Source organism: Cervus canadensis, chromosome 21 (assembly GCF_019320065.1).
Source record: "Cervus canadensis isolate Bull #8, Minnesota chromosome 21, ASM1932006v1, whole genome shotgun sequence".
Lineage (NCBI taxonomy): Eukaryota > Metazoa > Chordata > Mammalia > Artiodactyla > Cervidae > Cervus > Cervus canadensis.
The window spans coordinates 23042367-23060486 of NC_057406.1; the positions used below are offsets into that span (position 1 = coordinate 23042367).

The following is an 18120-nucleotide window of genomic DNA, read 5'->3' on the forward strand; positions in this document are numbered from 1 at the left end:
TTCTCCTCCTGTCTTCAATCTTTCCCCGCATCAGGGTCTTTTCAATGTTTAGTGGCAGACCAGATGGGAGGGGAGTTTGGGGGAGAATGGATACACGCATATGTATGACTGAGCCCCTTCACTGGTCACCTGAAACTATCACAGCACTGTTTGTTAATCGGCTCTACCCCATACAAAATAAAAAGCTTTAAAAAAATTGTCATGAACTTGTGATTGAATTATTACTCAATGTCCCTTAGATCTCTTCATTTTAAGAAGTAGCTAGTTTAAATTTTTTCAGTCCTCTATATAAATGTTTAAACTAGAAAGCACATGAAAATGTTCCAAAACAGCAGGGGTCACACAGACTACTCAGCCCGGCCCGAGGCTGCCCCGGGCACCCCTGTCTTTCAAGGACTCTTCATTTACCACTGAACCACGTGTCCTTCAGATACTGGAGGGTGCCTGCTGTTCTTTTTATGCGCACGTGGTTCCAGTGGGCAGGGGGCGTGGTGGTGGAATGGCGCCTTGTCCGGGTCATCTGTGACCTGGAGGGACTCATCCAGGGTGCAGAGATATGTGTGATTTCATGACCCTTCAAACCAAAGAACTGAGGGCACACCATGAAGACTATTCAGGAGGGGCTGGAAAACTACCCTGAATCCTGACAACCCTCCTCCCCCACAAATCCCAGCCCTGTTCCTGTCACCAGGACCAACCACACCATCAAGCAGAGATGCCCCCACTGCTGTGAGCTGTGTCTGGCCCAGGTCGCCTCCAGCAGAGAGGACCAGGGTGACAATTACATGATTCTGTTAAAAGCCTCTTGCCAATGACAGGATTGAGAGGAGGGATTGTAATCCTAACTCAAGACGAGGCTCTGAAGTGCTGGGGCAAGGTGACAGGGTGAGCAGTCAAGAGAAAAGTCAACCCTCCCCACTGTGATGACTGGGAAGACTGCTCTGCGTACACGGGCTCCTGAATGAACTATATTGGCCTTTTCCAAATAAATCAGTCTCATAATCTGAGATCTCATGTGCATGCTAAGTTGCTTCAGTTGTGTCCAACTCTGTGTGACCCCAGTGGACTATAGCCTGCGAGGCTCCTCTGTCCATGGGATACTCCAGGCAAGATAACTGGAGTGGGTTGCCATGCCCTCCTCCAGGGCGTCTTCCCAACTCAGGGATTGAACCCGTGTCTCCTGAGGCTCCTGCACTGCAGGAGCTGGAGAACCACCTGGAAAGCCCCTGTGAGATCTTACTGTTCACTGATTTCTTCGTGTGTGTGTGTTGATCCTTCTGTGCTCTTTACATGTTGGCTCATGCTTGCTCTTGACTTCCGGTATTCTTTTAAATCAATCATTTATATATTTGGTTGCATTGGGTCATAGTTGCTGCACGCATGATCCTCGTTATGTCACGTGCGATCTTTTGTTGTGGCACATGGGCCCTCTAGTTGTGGCTTGCAGGCTCTGGAGCATGTGGGCTCAGTAATTGCAGGGCCCAGGCTCAGCTGCTCCTCGGCATGTGGGATCTTAGTTCCCCAACCAGGGATCGAACCCATGTCCCCTGCATTGACAGGTGGATTCTTAACCACTGGACCACCAGGGAAGTCCCTCCAGGTATTCTGAATATGGATACATTTATGGTTACACCTGACCTCCAGATTATGGATGCCCAGTTATCTCATGGACTGGTATCTATGACTGTCAGACCACTGAGGGTATTTAAAGAATCAAGCTCTTCTGTCTACACTGTTTGGACCCCAAATCATCCCTAATCTTGGCAGATCTAGCAGTGACTTCCCACATCAGGACCCGATTCACACCAAGGCAGCAGGTGCTTGTGGAGCTGGTGTCAATTCTGACTCCATCCCTGCCTAAACCTCCTCAGCCTCCTCTGTCAGCATCAGAGGGTCACAGTGTCCATGCCGGCAGCCACCTCTTCTCGTCACAACCTGGAATCACTGCCATGCTGAAAGCTGCTCTGCTCTTCAGCATCTGAACATCAGTTTGCGTAATGAAGCAGGTGAGAGAAAGGTGAGAGAAAGGAATTTGGCCGTAATTGACCACAATTAACTTGATGTGCTTTTATAAGGAGAAATGGGTCTGATCCCTGGGTTAGGAAGATCGCCTGGAGGAGGGCATGGCAAAGCACTCCAGTATTCTTGCCTGGAGAATCCCATGGACAGAGGAGCCTGGCAGGCTACAGTCCATGGGGTTGCAAAGAGTCAGACACAGCTGAAGAGACTAACACCTTCACACTATAAGGAGAAAAGGAAAAAAGCAGAAATGTCTCAGCCCTCCCTGTCAAAGCTGCATTGGCACTCTTGGGTGTGTGTTCTCAGTGGTGGGTGAGTGTGCCCCGGAAAGGCACATAAGAGGATAACCTTGGATATTCAAGTGCACTTCCCCGCCGGGAGCACTGCTTCCTAGTGGCACCTCTGCCTGGGAGGTCCGTGGCTGCAGTGCCCTTCCTAATGCAATGTTGCTTGCCATCTTGTTCAATTTGGACTTGAGGCCACTAGGAGACATCATTAGACATCACGGCCTTCTTTCTGCAGTACCAGGATGACACCCAGCTCAACGGCTCTTTTGCACTCAGTCCAGAAAAGGCCGGGGTCCAGCTGTTTCAGGGTCTGCTGGCAATCAATTCTTGCAAGAAATGGAACGGCCTTGTCCTCAACTCAGAGCCCACCACCGTGCTAGTGATGAGCTGGGAGATGGGTGAGCAAGTTTGAAGGAATTAAGCATCCATCTAGCACCTTTACTATTGAGGTGGTTTCTAGACTTAAGCTGTTCAGGGTCTCCTGGCCATAAGCATTTCAGAAGCAGTAAGTGAACACTGTTCTTGCTTTAGTTCCATCCTAAGAAGAGGATTGAATAGGGAGAAGGGTGCACATCTGTCCTCTCCAATTCTTTCCTCTTTCTTGAGAGTAGGATCTTTTCCTTCTTGGCTGGATTAACTAAGTATGTATATTAGTTACTTCGCAGAAGGGAAAAAACATGGAGTCTGACAACATTCATTCATCCAGTTAACATTAAGTAAGTGGCTCTTAAATATGCGAGGGGCTATGAGTTCAGAAAGGCTTCCCAGGTGGCGCTAGTGGTAAAAAAAAAGAAAAAAAGAAGAAAAAAAAAACCCTCCTGCCAATGAAGAGGACTTAAGAGAAGCAGATTTGATCCCTGGGTTTGGAAGATCCCTGGAGGGAGGAGGGCATGGCAACCTACTCCAATATTCTTGCCTAGAGAAACCCATGGACAGAGGAGCCTGGCAGGCTACAGTCCATGGGGTCACAAAGAGTTGGACACGACTGAGTGACGAGGCACGCATACACGCATGAGTTCAGAAACAACGACAACAGAGCCCTTGGCTAGTCCCAGATTCCAGTGAACAGAAGACTCTCCTAGGGTCTTGTGTACCCACAGCTGGGTAGAGGGTCTACCCATTCCTAATGGGTTGGTGAGGGTCTTTAATCATCTCCTTAAGAATCCGAGAAGCCAGAAAAAGGGGGTCCCATGACGGGGGCTTGACAGGATTCTGCTACCCCAGGTCCATGCTTCCAGGAGCGTGTCCCTTGTCCCCATGTCCATACAGAGAGTCCAGGGGGTGGCTGCAGGCTCTGGTGTCAGTTCTGCCCGGATCAAATCCGACCCCCTCACCTGGTTGTGTGTAACTTCAGGGTATTTAATTATCCTCTAAACAACCCTCCTCATCTGTAGAAAGACACTGGCAGTGTCTATCGCACAGGGTGGGCATGAGGCTGCAAGGAGCCACAGACACGACGGGTCCAACAGTTGGCGTGTAGCACGTGTTCATCGAATAGTTCAATCACTGTTCAGTAACAAGGGCCAGGATGGCACATATGGCTGCAGGAACTCTAGCCCCTGGCAGGGGGGCCAAGTGAGGTCAGCTCTCCTGGGACCTGACCCTGAGCTGTTCTCCCCTGTTCTCTGGGGGCCTCGGGTGGAAGACAGAGGGCAAGAGGAGCCAGGGATGGGTGGCAGCCCCTCGTGGTGCTGTCCTGACCCGGCATGTGCAAGATAGAGTCTTCTCCTGGCCAGGCAGGCTCACGGAGTTCCCGAGTCTCAAGCTCTCCCAAGGATCCCCCCAAAGCCTGTAGGTCTGAGGGGTGGGAGGAAAGAGGAGGCATAGCCCTCCAGTAACTTCCTCCCCAGAGTAACTTTCTCTCACAACCCTTTTCATAGGTCCAGTTTCCTGGCTGCATCCTGGCAGGTGCTGCTCAGGTGGGACCTTCTTCCACCTGGACTTTAATTTCCAGGTGGATGAAAAAGGTTCCCTGAGTGACTTTGACATCAACACCCTGCTCTACCCCACCCCTTCCCCAGTGTTCACACCACAGACAGGTCTGCATGGACACACTAACCCTGTAATGTTTACAGAGAGGACGTGAGACTCCAATCTTCCCCCAACTCTGCCCCCTGAAAGTCTGAGCTGCCAGACCTTGGGGACCCCCCACGTGGGCAGCTCTGAGGATCACACGGGCCTGGAGCCACTGCCCTTGATGCTCTGAATCAGAGCCACCCAGCCAGGGCTGGATTAAAAAGCCGGAGGAAATGTCTGAAGGTCTGGTCACAAAAGAGTCGGATAGGACTTAGCAACTAAACAACAACAACCGGAGTGTGTAGAGCATGACTGGTCTCTCCACGGCTCTCTGTGACTGGCCCAGAATGGAAAACTTGACACTGAACTGTAAACTGAACCACGGTTCCCCAAGTTTTTTGGCACCAGGGACTGATTTCATGGAAGACAAGTTTTCCACAGACAGGGGAAGGTAGGGGATGGTTTCAGGATATTTCAAGCTCATTGCATTTATTGTGCACTTTAGTTCTGTTAGGGCTTCCCGGGTGGCTCAGATGGTAAAGAATTTGCCTGCAAGGAGGGAGACCTGGATTCAATACCTGGGTCGGGAAGATCCCCTGGAGAAGGGAATGGCTACCCACTTCAGTATTCTTGCCTGGAGAGTCCCATGGACGGAGGAGCCTGGTGGGCTACAGTCCATGGGGTTGCAAAGCATCGGACATGACTGAGCGACTTTCACTTAGTTCCATTATGATTACCTCAGCCCCATCTCAGATCATCAGGCTTTAGATCTGGGGGTTGGGGACCCTTGAACTAAATGGTTGGTCTTCCCCAGCTTTAGGCACTCTAAGGCCTGCCCTCAACACCCCCTCCCCGACCCTACCCCGAGAACACGCCCAGCTATGTAGAAAGCTTCCCAAAATACAATACAAAAGACTACACACGGTCCACTGAGGCCCTTGTCTACTCTCTTGCCATCACTATAGAAAGGGGGAGAGGGAACACTGGAAGAGCCAAAAGGCCAAAACATCCACAAAAGCCCAGAGCCAGTCCAGGCCACAATTTTCACTATGAATACAATTCTGACACCTCTAAAACTTGATTTATTTTAGGCTTGATGCCTTTGGCCACATATAAATTTTCATGGCTGCATTAATTTGTCTCGAAGGACTTGAACTTAGTAATTCTTAATAAGTTCTCAACCCACAAGCCAAGATTTCGTCAGCTTGTGAAAGCTGAGCTCCCTAGTACTGAAACACTTATTTCTAGTGTTTGCTTTTAACCAGACAGAAAAGGATGTTGAAGAACTCCCTTATTTTTCTTGGATGTCAATGAACTTCAGAGTGAAGACACTGCTTTCAACTGTCAGCTAAATGCAACAGCTCCCTTGTCTTGGAACCAGAAATTGGACCATAAGTAAATTACAACTTCTCTGGGAGTCCCCAGGGTCACTCGCTCTTCCCAACCTGGAAGACATGGCCCAGCTGAAAGAGGCCCCATATGGAAGCCACAGGGCTTCCCTGGTGGTTCAGTGGTAAAGAATCCACCTGCCAACGTAGGACATGCGGGTTCTGTCCCTGGGTGGGGAAGATCCCCTGGAAAAGGAAATAGCAACCCAGTCCAATATTATTGCCTGGGAAATCTCATGAACAGAGGAGCTGGCGGGCTACAATCCATGGGGTCGCAAAGAGTCGGACATGACTTAGCGACTAAACAATAGCAACAATGGAAGCCATGCAGATAAATTGAAGGATCCGACCAGTTCAGAGAAGCACTGTTTTCTTCCACTCCCAGGGCACTCAAGACTTGAGTGCTACATGCAGTGGAACGTGCTTGGGTTTTTGCTAACAAAAGTGTTTGTTGTTTATTGCTGGCTTCTATTTCGGGCCCTGTCCAATTCAATGCAGGTGGGGAAATTGTGGATTCATCCTCGTGCTAATCTGTGTAGTAGCAATTTAAAAACAGCTATGGTCCAGGAAGGTGTCTAACTCTTCTATATCTTGCACAGGACCACTTTTCTAAAAAGAGGTATACAGAGCAGATCTAGTTTACAACTGGGTTCAGGAGCTTTCTTTTTTTCTTTTTCTTTCTTTTCTTCCCTTTTTCCTTCCTTCAATCCATTTTGTTTCATTTCATAAAATGATGATTCCACTGATAGCAGAATGAGACGAATCTTTTCTCTTTTTCCAGGTAAAGACAACTTTCTTAAGTTCTATGCACATGGGAAACTTGCATTCCTTATGCAGATTTGTTAAATGTCACATTTCTAATTAGCCAGTTATTTGATGCTTCAAATTGGGTTGGTGGAGAAGACCCTTGAGAATCCCTTGGACAACAAGGAAATCAAACCAGTCAAGCGTAAAGGAAAGCAACCCTCAATATTCATTGGAAGGACTGATGCTGAAGCTGAAGCTCTAATACTGTGGCCACCAGATGCGAAGAGCCAACTCATTGGAAAAGACCCTGAGGCTGAGAAAGATTGAGGGCAAGAGGAGAGGGGCACAGAGGATGAGATGGTTGGATGGCATCACTGACTCAATGGACATAAGTTTGAGCAAACTCTGGAAGATAGTGAAGGACAGGGAAGTCTGGCATGCTGTAGTTCATGGGGTCGCAAAGAGTCAGACACAACTTAGCAACTGAACAACAACAATTTTGGAGGCTAGAGATACACACATATATGTGCACACATATGCACACACGTACATGCACATGAGTGTGCCTTCCTATGTAACAAGGAAGATACCTTCATTAACATGGAAAGGACACCTGTTTGCCTTTGATGAGAAAAACAACACCTGTGCCTGATGACCAGCTAGCATCCCTTTCAGCTCTGTAATTTGAGCAGCACAGCGAAACCCAGAATATAAGAGGGCTGCATGAATATTTTCCCCAGAAGAGTTGTGAAAATGATACATCTTGCCAAAAACATGTCCACAGTCCCCTCTGACAATGACCTTCCTGCTCAGAGCCTGCGTGTGGAGCGCACACACAGCTCACATGCTACATCTGGGGATAAAGTATCAGTAATCAGGCTCAAGGACACAGCAAAAGTGAGCGCACAGCAATGCATGGGGCTTTTTATTGTCTCCTTAAAATGAAACTGCAGGGAGAAGACTCCCTCTGGGTGTAAGCCATATCTTTGCAAATCTTCAGGGTGATGTAGATCTGTTCTTCCTAACAAAGAGATTAGTGGGGAGAGGAACTGGATTCTAGGGTAAGAAATACCTGCCTTGGAAGGACAGGGTTGGGTGGCTGATCAGAGAAGCTGACTAGGAGAAGCAGTGGAATTTAAGCGGGGTGAGGGGGGTGTGCAAGCCCCTGAGAGTGTTGGTTACAGGAGGGCATTGAGGCTCTGTGTTCACTTCCTATGGCTCCCGTAACAAACCCCTGGTGGCTTCAAAGAATACAAACTTATTCTCACATATTCCTGAGGCCAGGAGTCCACAATCAGTCGTAGGGCTTCACTCCCTTTGGAGGCTCTAGGGGAGAACCCATGCCTGTGTCTTCCAACTTCCAGTGGGTCCCAGTGTTTCCGTGGCTGCCACACTCTCTGCTCTTACTGCTCCTGGGCTTCTATTCTGTGTCAGCTTTCTCCCTCTGCCCTTCTCTTAGAAGGACATTCGCCCTGGATTTAGCAGCAACCCAGGGTGATTGTAACTTGAGATCCTCAACTTAATTACAACTGCAGAGATATTTTTTCCAAACAAGGTCACCACTCACAGGTTCCAGGCATTAGAATGTGGACGTAGCTTTTAGGGGACCACCGTTCAATCCCAAGAAACCCTGACATTTATGGTGGTAAGTCCCCTACATACAAACCTTCAAGTTGTGAACTTTTAAAGATGCGAACCAGCAAGGAGCCAGAACCTGTGCCATCAACATCAGGTGTGAGTCAAAGTGCAGCTTGGCCTCCGTCTCCTATGGCCGACGACCCCTCAGCTCCATCTCCCACCTGCTCCCTCCTCCAGTCAGTAACTCTTCCTGCCTGTTCCCTCAATGCCTGTACTCGATACCTGTTCAGCCGCTGTACGCTGTAGTAGTTGTTCTACTGTACTATTGTACTTTTCAAGGTACTGTACAATAACATTAAAAATGTTCGTGTCTGTGTGTGTTTATGTATTATTTGTGTGAAAACTATTATAAACCTATTATGGTGGCTTCCCTGGTGGCTCAGTGGTAAAGAATTGCTTGCCAATGCAAGAGATGTGGGTTTGATCCCTGGGTCGGGAAGATCCTCTGGAGTACAAAATGGCCACTCACTCCAGCATTCTTGCCTGGAGAATTGCGTGGACAGAGGAGCCTGGAGGACTACAGACCATGGGATTGCAAAGAGCTGGACACGACTGAGCACATGCACACATACTGCATAGCTGATTGTGTTAGTTGGGTACCTAGGCTAACTGTGTTGGACTTACCAACAAATTGGACTTACGCATGTACTCTTGTGGAATGGAACTTGTTCATTCGTAGGGAGCTTACTGTAAAGCAGAGGTGGGAGGTGAGGAACTTTACATGGGGAGGTCACAGAAGGTCAGGAAGCAGTTGGTCATTCAAGGAGAAGAGGGTGAGTGAAGCCTGACACTGTGAAGGGGACATAAGAGGGAGAGGAAGGGGACTCTGGGCCCCCCTCGGGAGCCCCACAGTCAACACCAGGACATTTGTATCCCAGGACCAGGAGTGTGACCACTGCTAAGCTTCACTGGATGCCTCAGTCAAGGCAGCCAGTCAAGTCAAGAATGAATTTGAGAATCAAGAGTTCAAGGCAGCCACCTGGGGACCATAAGCAGTCCCGTTCTCAAATAATCCTAGAGACGTGGTGAGAGCCAACCCCAAGTAACAGAGTTGGGGCTGCTGAAGCCCCAGGGCTTTGATTTGGATCCATCTGGATGGAGGCCACCCTGGCAGGAATGAGGCAGTGCGGTCCTGGGGGCGGAGGTCCACGTATAGTGTAGACTGGTTCAGCTAGCTAAGCAGGAGGCAAGGGGCGTGGTGTCCCTCCTCCAAGCCATGCATGTCCTATACCCAGTACAACCCCAGGGTTTGGGGAGTTTTCTTCTGTCATTTCCTCCAGAACTGTCCTTTTTTCAAAAAATTTATTTGTCTGTCTGTGTCGAGTCTTAGTTGTGGCATGTGGGATCTTCACTAGTCATGTGGGATCTTTCCTTGTAGCACACAGACTCTCTAGCTGTGGCTCACGGGCTCCAGAGTATGTGGCTAAGTAGTTGCTGTGCCCAGGCTTCGTTGCCCCATGGCATGTGGGATCTTAGTTCCCCCACCAGGGATCGAACCCATGCCCCTTGCATTGCAAGGCAGATTCTTAATCACTAGACCACCAGGGAAGTTCCCCTCCAGAACTGCTCTAGGCCAGTTTCAACAAAAGGACCAGAGGTTTGACATCTCTGGGGGACGCCACGCAATAAATCATTCCCTTATTTTGCTCAGCTATCTGAAGGCCAGGCCCAGGCCCTCATTTCTAGGTCCCCAGCTAGTAGTTCATGCCTGCTGTGTGCCTTGATGAGCTATTTTTAGCTCAGCATTCCAGAACCTAACCAAGATGGCCTGGGCCAGGACCAGCGTGTGACAGATCAGGCTGGAGATCAGCTGTCTCCCACTGGCTCCCGGCCTAAAGTTAATAGGGCGAGAAAGTCCCATTTGTACAGGGGAAAGCAAGGCCCATTTCCTCACTCACGATCAAATGCCCCCCAAGCATCACACATCAGGGTAGCTGTGGTGTAAATGCACTCCTCACCAGGCTGGGTTTCTTCCAGGATGCAGACTGACACATTCGTTTGCACATTAATTTAAAAAGTCATACAGTGCCTATCTGCCAGAAGGATATAAGGCAGTTTCCAGATGCTTGTGGAACTTCTCGGGAACTCAGAAGAGTCATTGTCTAGAAAAGCCATGGGGTCCTCAGTTTTAAGAAGGCTGTCCTGATGGCACTTTCAATGCTGCAAGCGAAGATGCCTGCCCTCATTAATTAGAGAAACACTTTCTTGACATTTCAAGTGAATAAAGTTCCTGTTGTTCCCCGAGGAAAAGAACCAACAAAATATAATGCAGGCATATGTCACTCATGTGGTGAGAATGAGTGAGGCAGGATGCAGCCAGGTACCCTCAGGAGCCCCATGGCCTGAGAGCAGCCTCTAGTGACCTTGGCAGCCTCTGCACCCCCAGCAGGCTTCCTTCAGCCCCTGACCTTTTCCCCTGCTCGCATCCCTCTCCCACCCTCCAACCATGGCTTAAAGCTCCTGGTCACAGAAGGCCCAGGTTAAAGTCAGTCTTGTGGGCAGTAAGCCTGCTCAAACCCAGGAAATATCACCCTCCATTCAAAGTCATGCCTCTGAAAAACTTATGAAAAAAATGTTAAAACACTATCTAATTATTTGGGGGTGAGTTAATCAGATAGCTAGCTACTCTTTAGTAGAGGAGAAGGATCTCACTTGTTAAGTATCAGAAAGGTAGATGGGAAGGTTAGAAAGAAAGGATTAGCTGGAAAGAGCACTGGGATCTAGACATGGTGACACTCTGTTTAGGGGCTATTAGCCAGCCAGGAACATCAGAAGGGCAGATGACTTAACCTCTGCAAGCTTCAATTTTCTCATCTACAAATGAAGATATTAAAAGCACCATTACATAAGATAATCTATGTAATGTATTTGGCATTATGCCTGGTTCCTGAGAGCTGAAAAATGTTCACAGAGATATCATTGCTGAAGTTATATTAATAATAATGATAACTGTTACTATTATTATCAGTAGAAGTAGTTGTAGCAGTCATGGCAGTGGTAGTGTACAGTGACCTGAGAAGGGATAGATTAGGTGGAACCAAAACTGAAAGTCATTAAATGAGAAGACGGGAGATTAAATGAAGAAGTGGGTGCAGGGTGTTAATACCAATCCTGAGCTATGTCATAATGTTATCTAGGGAGACATCCTGGCAAAGTGCTTTTTAGAGGCAGACACATAGGAACTCAAACCTTGGCTCTGAACTCAAACCTTGATAATGTAGGACTTTACGGAATCACTAAACTTCCTGGAGACTCAGTGTTCTTATCTGTAAAATGGGACTAATCATACCTCATGAAAATCATTTGTATAACATACACGCAGCGTACGTAATGTATCCAACACCCAGAGACTATGTCTCCTGTTTGTCTGGCCAAGCTCTTTCCCCTCCACATGGTGGTTGGCAGACTGCAAAATGAGAAATCCATCTGGAGAGCTGAGAATATGAGAATGAGCATTGTGGCTCTTTGTTAAGAGAAGAAAGATGTCACCAGCTCCCTTACAGCCTCCTCCCACTGGGAGAGCTGAAGGAATGTACAGTAGGGTTGCTAAATGTTAGAACTTGAAACCATTTTTAGTTATAGATGCAGTGGAATCATTCTGAATTCACTGATGTAATGTGCTATTGCAAGATGGAAGGCATCCAGTAAAAAGGAACCCCAAAATAGGATGCCATGGAAATTTAACTCTGAACATTCTGACTTTGTACCTTGACATAAATGAGACCCAGGAACATTTTTCTGCCATAAAATTGAAGTTAATTTCTTAAAATATATAGATTTAATGACAGCAAATACCTTCCCATCATCACTCCACAATATCTACGATTTGGTCTGACTTACATAGAAGATATGTCATCTATGAGAGTCAAAACAAGTTTAGAAACCCTTCTCCACTTCAAATGTTACCTTCCCTGATGAAAATTTAATTACACTGAAAAAAGAATCTTCAAAATCACCTCATTTCTCTGCAAAGCAAAATGTTATGGCTTTGATGGCTTTATTATTTTTTTTTCTAAATTCACAGAATATACTTCCTCTCACGCAAAGTCATTCCCAAGACTTAGCGTTTAGTTTTGAAGGAAAACTAATAAGAATTTTGACATTTTAAGTGTACGTTCAGAAAACTCTGATTTATAATACTGTTCCTGACACTGATATGCAGTCGTATGTTATTAGTTACTTGAGTGTTTTCTATAATTATGTAAATGATGTTGACACTTTCTGGTAGGATGCTTACCATTTACTATTTTGTCATTTGCAGAGTTCTGAAATGGATCAGATCACCATGTTCAAGCTGAACAGCTGTTAAAGGGCTCTTTTCTCTTGCTGTTTTCTTTGCCTGTCATGCCTAGTCCATTGCTCTGTGCAAGAGACTATTCAATATACTTCTCTCCTTCTCTTCCCACAGACTTTTTATAAACATCATAACCAAGTTATGGTCTCTGACATTGTGGAGCACATGGTCAAATAGGGGGAGAGGGATTTCCTTGGTGGTCCAGTGGTTAAGTGGTCCAGTGGTCCAAGAATTAAGTGGTAATTCTTAACCTTCTGCCTTCCAATGCAAGGGATGCAGGTATAATCCCTGGTTGGGGAACTAAGATTCCACATGGGCCAGGGCAACTAAGCTCATGTTCTGAAACTACTGAGCCCATATGCCACAACTAATACTGAGTGTAGCCAAAAATAAATATGTAAAAATAGAGAGAGATACAGGTACAGGTCGGGTACAGGTCTGTAGATTACAATGTGGGAGACAAGGGTTCTAACAAAGGTACAGATGATTGCCAGGACAGAGAAGACAATGGCTAACTTCCCAGATGAGAAAGCTTTACAAAATAAAGTGATCTCGAATTTGTCTTGCCATTTCAGTAGGAGTGTGGTGAGTGCAGAAGTGAGGAGAACAATCCAGGCAGGTGCAGAGCATGTGGTTGGGAAGGAGAAGGAGGCAAGGATGCCTGGAACATAGGGTATAAGAGTCTACACACGAGATGAGATGGAAGTGATGGCACATCCTGGGGATCATTAGTAAAAACTCTGAAAGCCACGTCTGAAAAAAGTCACCTTTACTCTGTGAGCAATGGAGCCAGAGAGTTCTTCAAGCAAAGGTGGGATGCATCTTTTCAGAACATAACCAACATGGCGTGGAGGACAGACAGAGGCAGAGCCTCTCTGTTCAAGTGGCGTGGCCCAGAACGGTATGTTCTTTCAAAGCCGCAGAAGGGAAAACAATCTCCCTCCATCTCAATTATGCTTAGCTCAAGTAGAAAATCGTTCAGTTGTTGCCGGATGGCCCTTGAAAGGATGGAAAACATAAATACAGTGTCCTAATGAATTCTCGGAGGCATCGGAAGAAAACAATGTGATAAAAAGTGGTGGCTCCCCCACTGAACGGCCCAGAGTACCCTGACCTCAAGCACGTTGTGTACTGCAAAGGCACATGGTCCCACCACCCTCTGCATGGGGACAGGACCTGCCACACCTCTGCCATTCCCCGACGTGAGGACGCGGTCCTCCGCACCTCTGCCAGACCCACATGTGGGGATGAGCCCTGCCATGCCTCTGTCACACTTGTGTTTGAGGAAGGACACGGCTTCCCTGGTGGCTCAGAGGGTAAAGAATCTGTCTGCAATGCAGGAGACCCGGGTTCAGTCCCTGGGTTGGGAAGATCCCCTGGAGGAGGAAATGGCAACCCACTCCAGTATTCTTGCCTGGAGAATCCCATGGACAGAGGAGCCCGGTGGGCTACAGTCCATCAGATTGCAAGAGTCAGCCATGACTAAGCGGCTAAGCCACCATCACCAATTAAGTGTACACACCACAAAACCAACAGGTATTTAAGTATTCTGGAGAGTATGTGCTTCCAAGGGATTTTAATTGCTGTACTTGAGACAAGGGCTTCCCTGGTGGCTCAGAGGGTAAAGAATCTGCCTGCAATGCAGGAGACCCGGGTTCGATCCCTGGGTTGGGAAGATCCCGTGGAGGAGGAAATGGCAACCCACTCCAGTATTTTTGCCTGGGAAACCCCATTCATGGAAGAGCCTGGAGGGCTAGAGTCACGAAGAGTTGGACACGACTGAGTGACTAACACACACACACATACGGCCCACTACAGCTCTGCCGGGTCCAGGTATGGAGCCCTGAGGCATCAGCTGTTTTCAGCCCCATGACTGCCCAGGTTACAGAAATGGGCACAAAAAGCAGTTGTAGAAGGGAGTGAGGGGAGAGGTGTAGCTCAGATTTTCTGAGGGGATCATGATGGTGAAGGAAGGATATTGACAAAGGAACAAGGTGAGAAAGGCCTAAGATGAATGAAGTAATAGATGGATGAATATCTGAATAAATGCATAATAAATCAGGAGTTAGAATAAGGAAGTAAAAAAAAAAAAAAGCTCAAAAGTAAAGGAGAAGGAAATACAAGAGAGGGAATAGTTTAAAAAGTAAGGAAGAAAAATAAAGTGAAAAGGAAGACACACCAGAGAAAGAGCTGACATAAAGAGGAAAACATCATGAGTGATCCTTTTGTGTGTGTATACAAATAGACATATATTCATTTCCTTAAGAAGCTTGTTATCTTCTTCATGCTTCTGAATGTTCTTGATGAGTAGTGAAGAGTAAATGGAGAAACCATAACTGAAGCCTCCAAAGAGACCATCTTCTCCTTTTCCCTCTTCCCAAACCATTTGCTCAGTGGTTAATTAGGTTTATCTTGAGGAAAGCTGCGCATGTGATAAACCATTAACTACACGGGACCTGTCTGGTCTAACACAGGTCTGTCTGTATCACACAGTTTCTCCTGGGGGTAGGGATGGGAAATCATGGTTTCTAAATCTTAAGAAAGCAGAGAGGAGGAGGTTTGTGGTAAGTGAACGTCTCTAGAGGGTTCTGGGGTTTCCAGAAGCTTTGCTGGGCACTCCGGGAAGGCAGCCCATAGTGCCAGGGTTGGACCACCCCAGTTACCAGAAGGGCAGGTGACAGAGCGCCACGGAAACTGATGATTCCAGCAGACCTGGAGAGTCACAGGAGCTGAGCACAGGTTTTGCATATCCTCACCCAGAGACCATGGCAACCGGCATACATGCCCCCCCACCCGTCCCCCCACCACGGCACAGGCCAGCAACAAGGCCTGCGCTGGGTTCGGGGACAGCCCATTCACGGGTGCACCACCCCCGACCCTGGACAATCATCTAGTTAAAGGGCAGCTACTTTTCTTCAGGACACAATGAGAACAATCCTCCTTCCCAGCCCTGGGGACGTGTGAGAGCGCAGAGGACCAACGGGGGAGCGCGCAGGCGAACAGCCCTGGGTAGAAAATGAAGGCGTAAGGAGCTGGTGCATGCAGTGTGGGTGCGCGGGGCGGCCCTCTAATGACACCCCAAATTCACAGCCCTGTGCTGAGCGTACCCAACAACAGGAGCCCTGTGCTCAGAAAGCCGCTAACACACCAAGCCCCTCATTTGCAGCCCAGAGCCTGCTGGCGCCGACCTTTCACAAATGAGAAGGTGAACGTGAGGTGATATTATTTCAGTAGGGACACTGATTTCTGCTCCCGCATCCCAATTTAAGGAGTCGTAAGAAAGAATGGTCGATTTTAGAGATTTAGAAAATTAACAGGTCCGTGAGAGCCCTGAGTACGGCTCAGAACGGGACCGAGGGGAAAGATGGGCGGTTTCAAGCGGCGCTCCTACCTTTTTGTCACTCAGGCCGGAAACCTGGTCCACATACTCCTCTTGGATCATGAAGGCAGCTAAGTTGGCAGTGTAGCTGGCCAGGAAGATGACGGCAAAGAAGGCCCACACGGACACCATGATCTTGGACGTGGTACCCTTGGGGTTCTGCACAGGGACGGAGTTGTTAAACACCAGACCCCACAGTAACCAAATAGCTTTGCCGATGGTGAAAGATGGGCCACCTGGCTCTGGTGGGACAAAAAGACAAGGACAGAAGGTCAAGACAGACTCACCGGTTCCATTTAAACCTACAAGTACATGGGCTGATAAATTCCAGCTCAGACTGGACACCAGCCAGTGAAGCCCCTGCCCTTTCATAGGTGGTTTTTTCAGTTGAGAGTTCATGTCTCACTTCTTTTTTTTTTCATGTCTCACTTCTTCTGGGGCCCTCTGGAAGGCAGAAGAGAAACACCAGAGGCCTGGGATGTGTGGCGGATCTCACTCCAACCAATGACCATAACTCAACCAGGACAACGGAGAAGGCCAGCTTTCTGCCTTGATGGATGGAAGACCATTAAGATCTCATCAAAACTGAGTAACAAAGGCAACCATCCCACTGTGGTCACCTTTGCATCCTCATTACTGTGGTTCTTAAAATTTATATTTGTATCTACCAAGAAAGCAATTAAACTTCAAAGAAGATGAGCAAGAACCAAGCAGGGTCTTTTCTGCCCATTGGTCACAGACCTCCAATTTTATTCACTGACTCTGCTTTGAATGTAGTTGATCCTGATTTTTCTTTGGCTTCTAGCACTCAGTGTTTCAAAGACAATCTTGACCTCACTCCCATGTCAACATTTCCCGCCTGGTTTTTTCCACCAGTACCTGCCTTTTGTATAAGAGAACACCAAGAGGCCCAGAGAGTCAGCCGCAGATCCCTGGCTTGGCCACATGAATCTAAAGGCAGAAAGGTAGGCTGTCTTTGTCCTCCACCCAAACTTTATGTAGATCATTCAGGGCTTCTGTCCATAAATTTATTGTGACCTCTCTGCTTTCTCTGCTTGGTGATGGTGAAACCTTGCCTGCTTCCTGCGTCTGCTGGCAGCTCCTCTGCTGCAGAAACGAACATCTGCGCGCACAGTTTTACAGCACATTAGCACAGGTCTTACGATGCTTTCTGCGATCCTTTGAGCATCTGCTCTGCCACCTAAATCATCAATGACTACACATGTCAGGCCTAAGATCTAACTGCGCACACACATCTGTGTGTGTGGACCTTATTTCATGGAGCAGATGCATATTGAAAGAGTTGTGTCTAAATCAAAGTTTTGTACACTGGAAGATGCCGCAAGGAGACTTGATACTTAAAGTGGCCCCATGTTGAATTCCTTGGCGAAGACAAGCATCCTTTGGTAAAGTGAGTCATTGTAAGTTCTTGCTCTGAATTTGGTGTCTGAATATTTGCTGCTTTGATTTTCTTTGCAGGTCGGTGAGGGTACATGCTGGCTTTAGTTCTTAACATTGCCAACATATGTAGGTACTCCTGTGCTTCTCCAATGCCTCACTTGTTACTAATCGGGATGGGGAGTAGCCACAGCTTTGGGGTGACCTTTTGGCACAAGCAGGAAGCACTTGACTATTCTGTATGGTGGAGATGTTCACATTTCCAGCCCAGAATGCACACCCCAGATGAGAAGGTAGGTGTGCACCTGGAAATCCTTCAGTGTAGGTGTGGTTCATAGCCTGGACTGTGAATTCAACAGAAGCACAAAGGGAGCTTTGACAAAATATTGCTGCCTGGCACCCCATCCCCAGAGATTCTTATTAAATTGGCGTGGGGTGGAGTGGTTATTCTAACATGCAACCAAGGTAGAGAACTGCTATTTTGAAACTTATAGTGGTTTGAGTTCCGCTCTGGACTTGAATATTGAATATTCAGAATATTGGAATATGAGGTCTTTGCATCTTTGTCTTTTAAGTGCTCTATAGTTAATTCTTAATGTATTAAGAATCTCTCCTCTTTGAGGCATAATTCCAGGACAAAGCTCACTTTGTGGTTGGGTAAAGACTCAGAGAAGGCATAATATTTCCTAATCATGGGGTTTTCAGGAAGTTTTAGAAGAGATATTTAGAAGGATCCCATGTTCCCCTTTGGAGATCTAGTAAACTTTGTGTGAGGTCTCACAAATGCCTCAAACACATGGGTGGATCTTCATAGCCAGGAAGATGGATGAACCACCCCCAAGAGTAGCTGTGGGTGAGAACTGTTATCCCCTGGCCATTTTATTTAATACCCAAATCTCTGCCTCTTGACAGAGGGATGTGAGCTGCAGACACATTCTGTAGAGACCAGAGGTA

At 47.5% G+C, this 18120-nt stretch overlaps 1 protein-coding gene across 1 annotated transcript in view; it reads right to left on the reverse strand.

Annotated features, from left to right (window-relative positions):
- GRIN2B (glutamate ionotropic receptor NMDA type subunit 2B) overlaps window positions 1-18120 on the reverse strand; it is a 482648-nt gene that overhangs the window by 36550 nt on the left and 427978 nt on the right. Inside the window, exon 11 of the mRNA XM_043441483.1 lies at window positions 15781-16010. Coding sequence (XP_043297418.1) covers window positions 15781-16010 — 230 coding nt within the window. The remainder of the gene's footprint in view (window positions 1-15780; window positions 16011-18120) is intronic.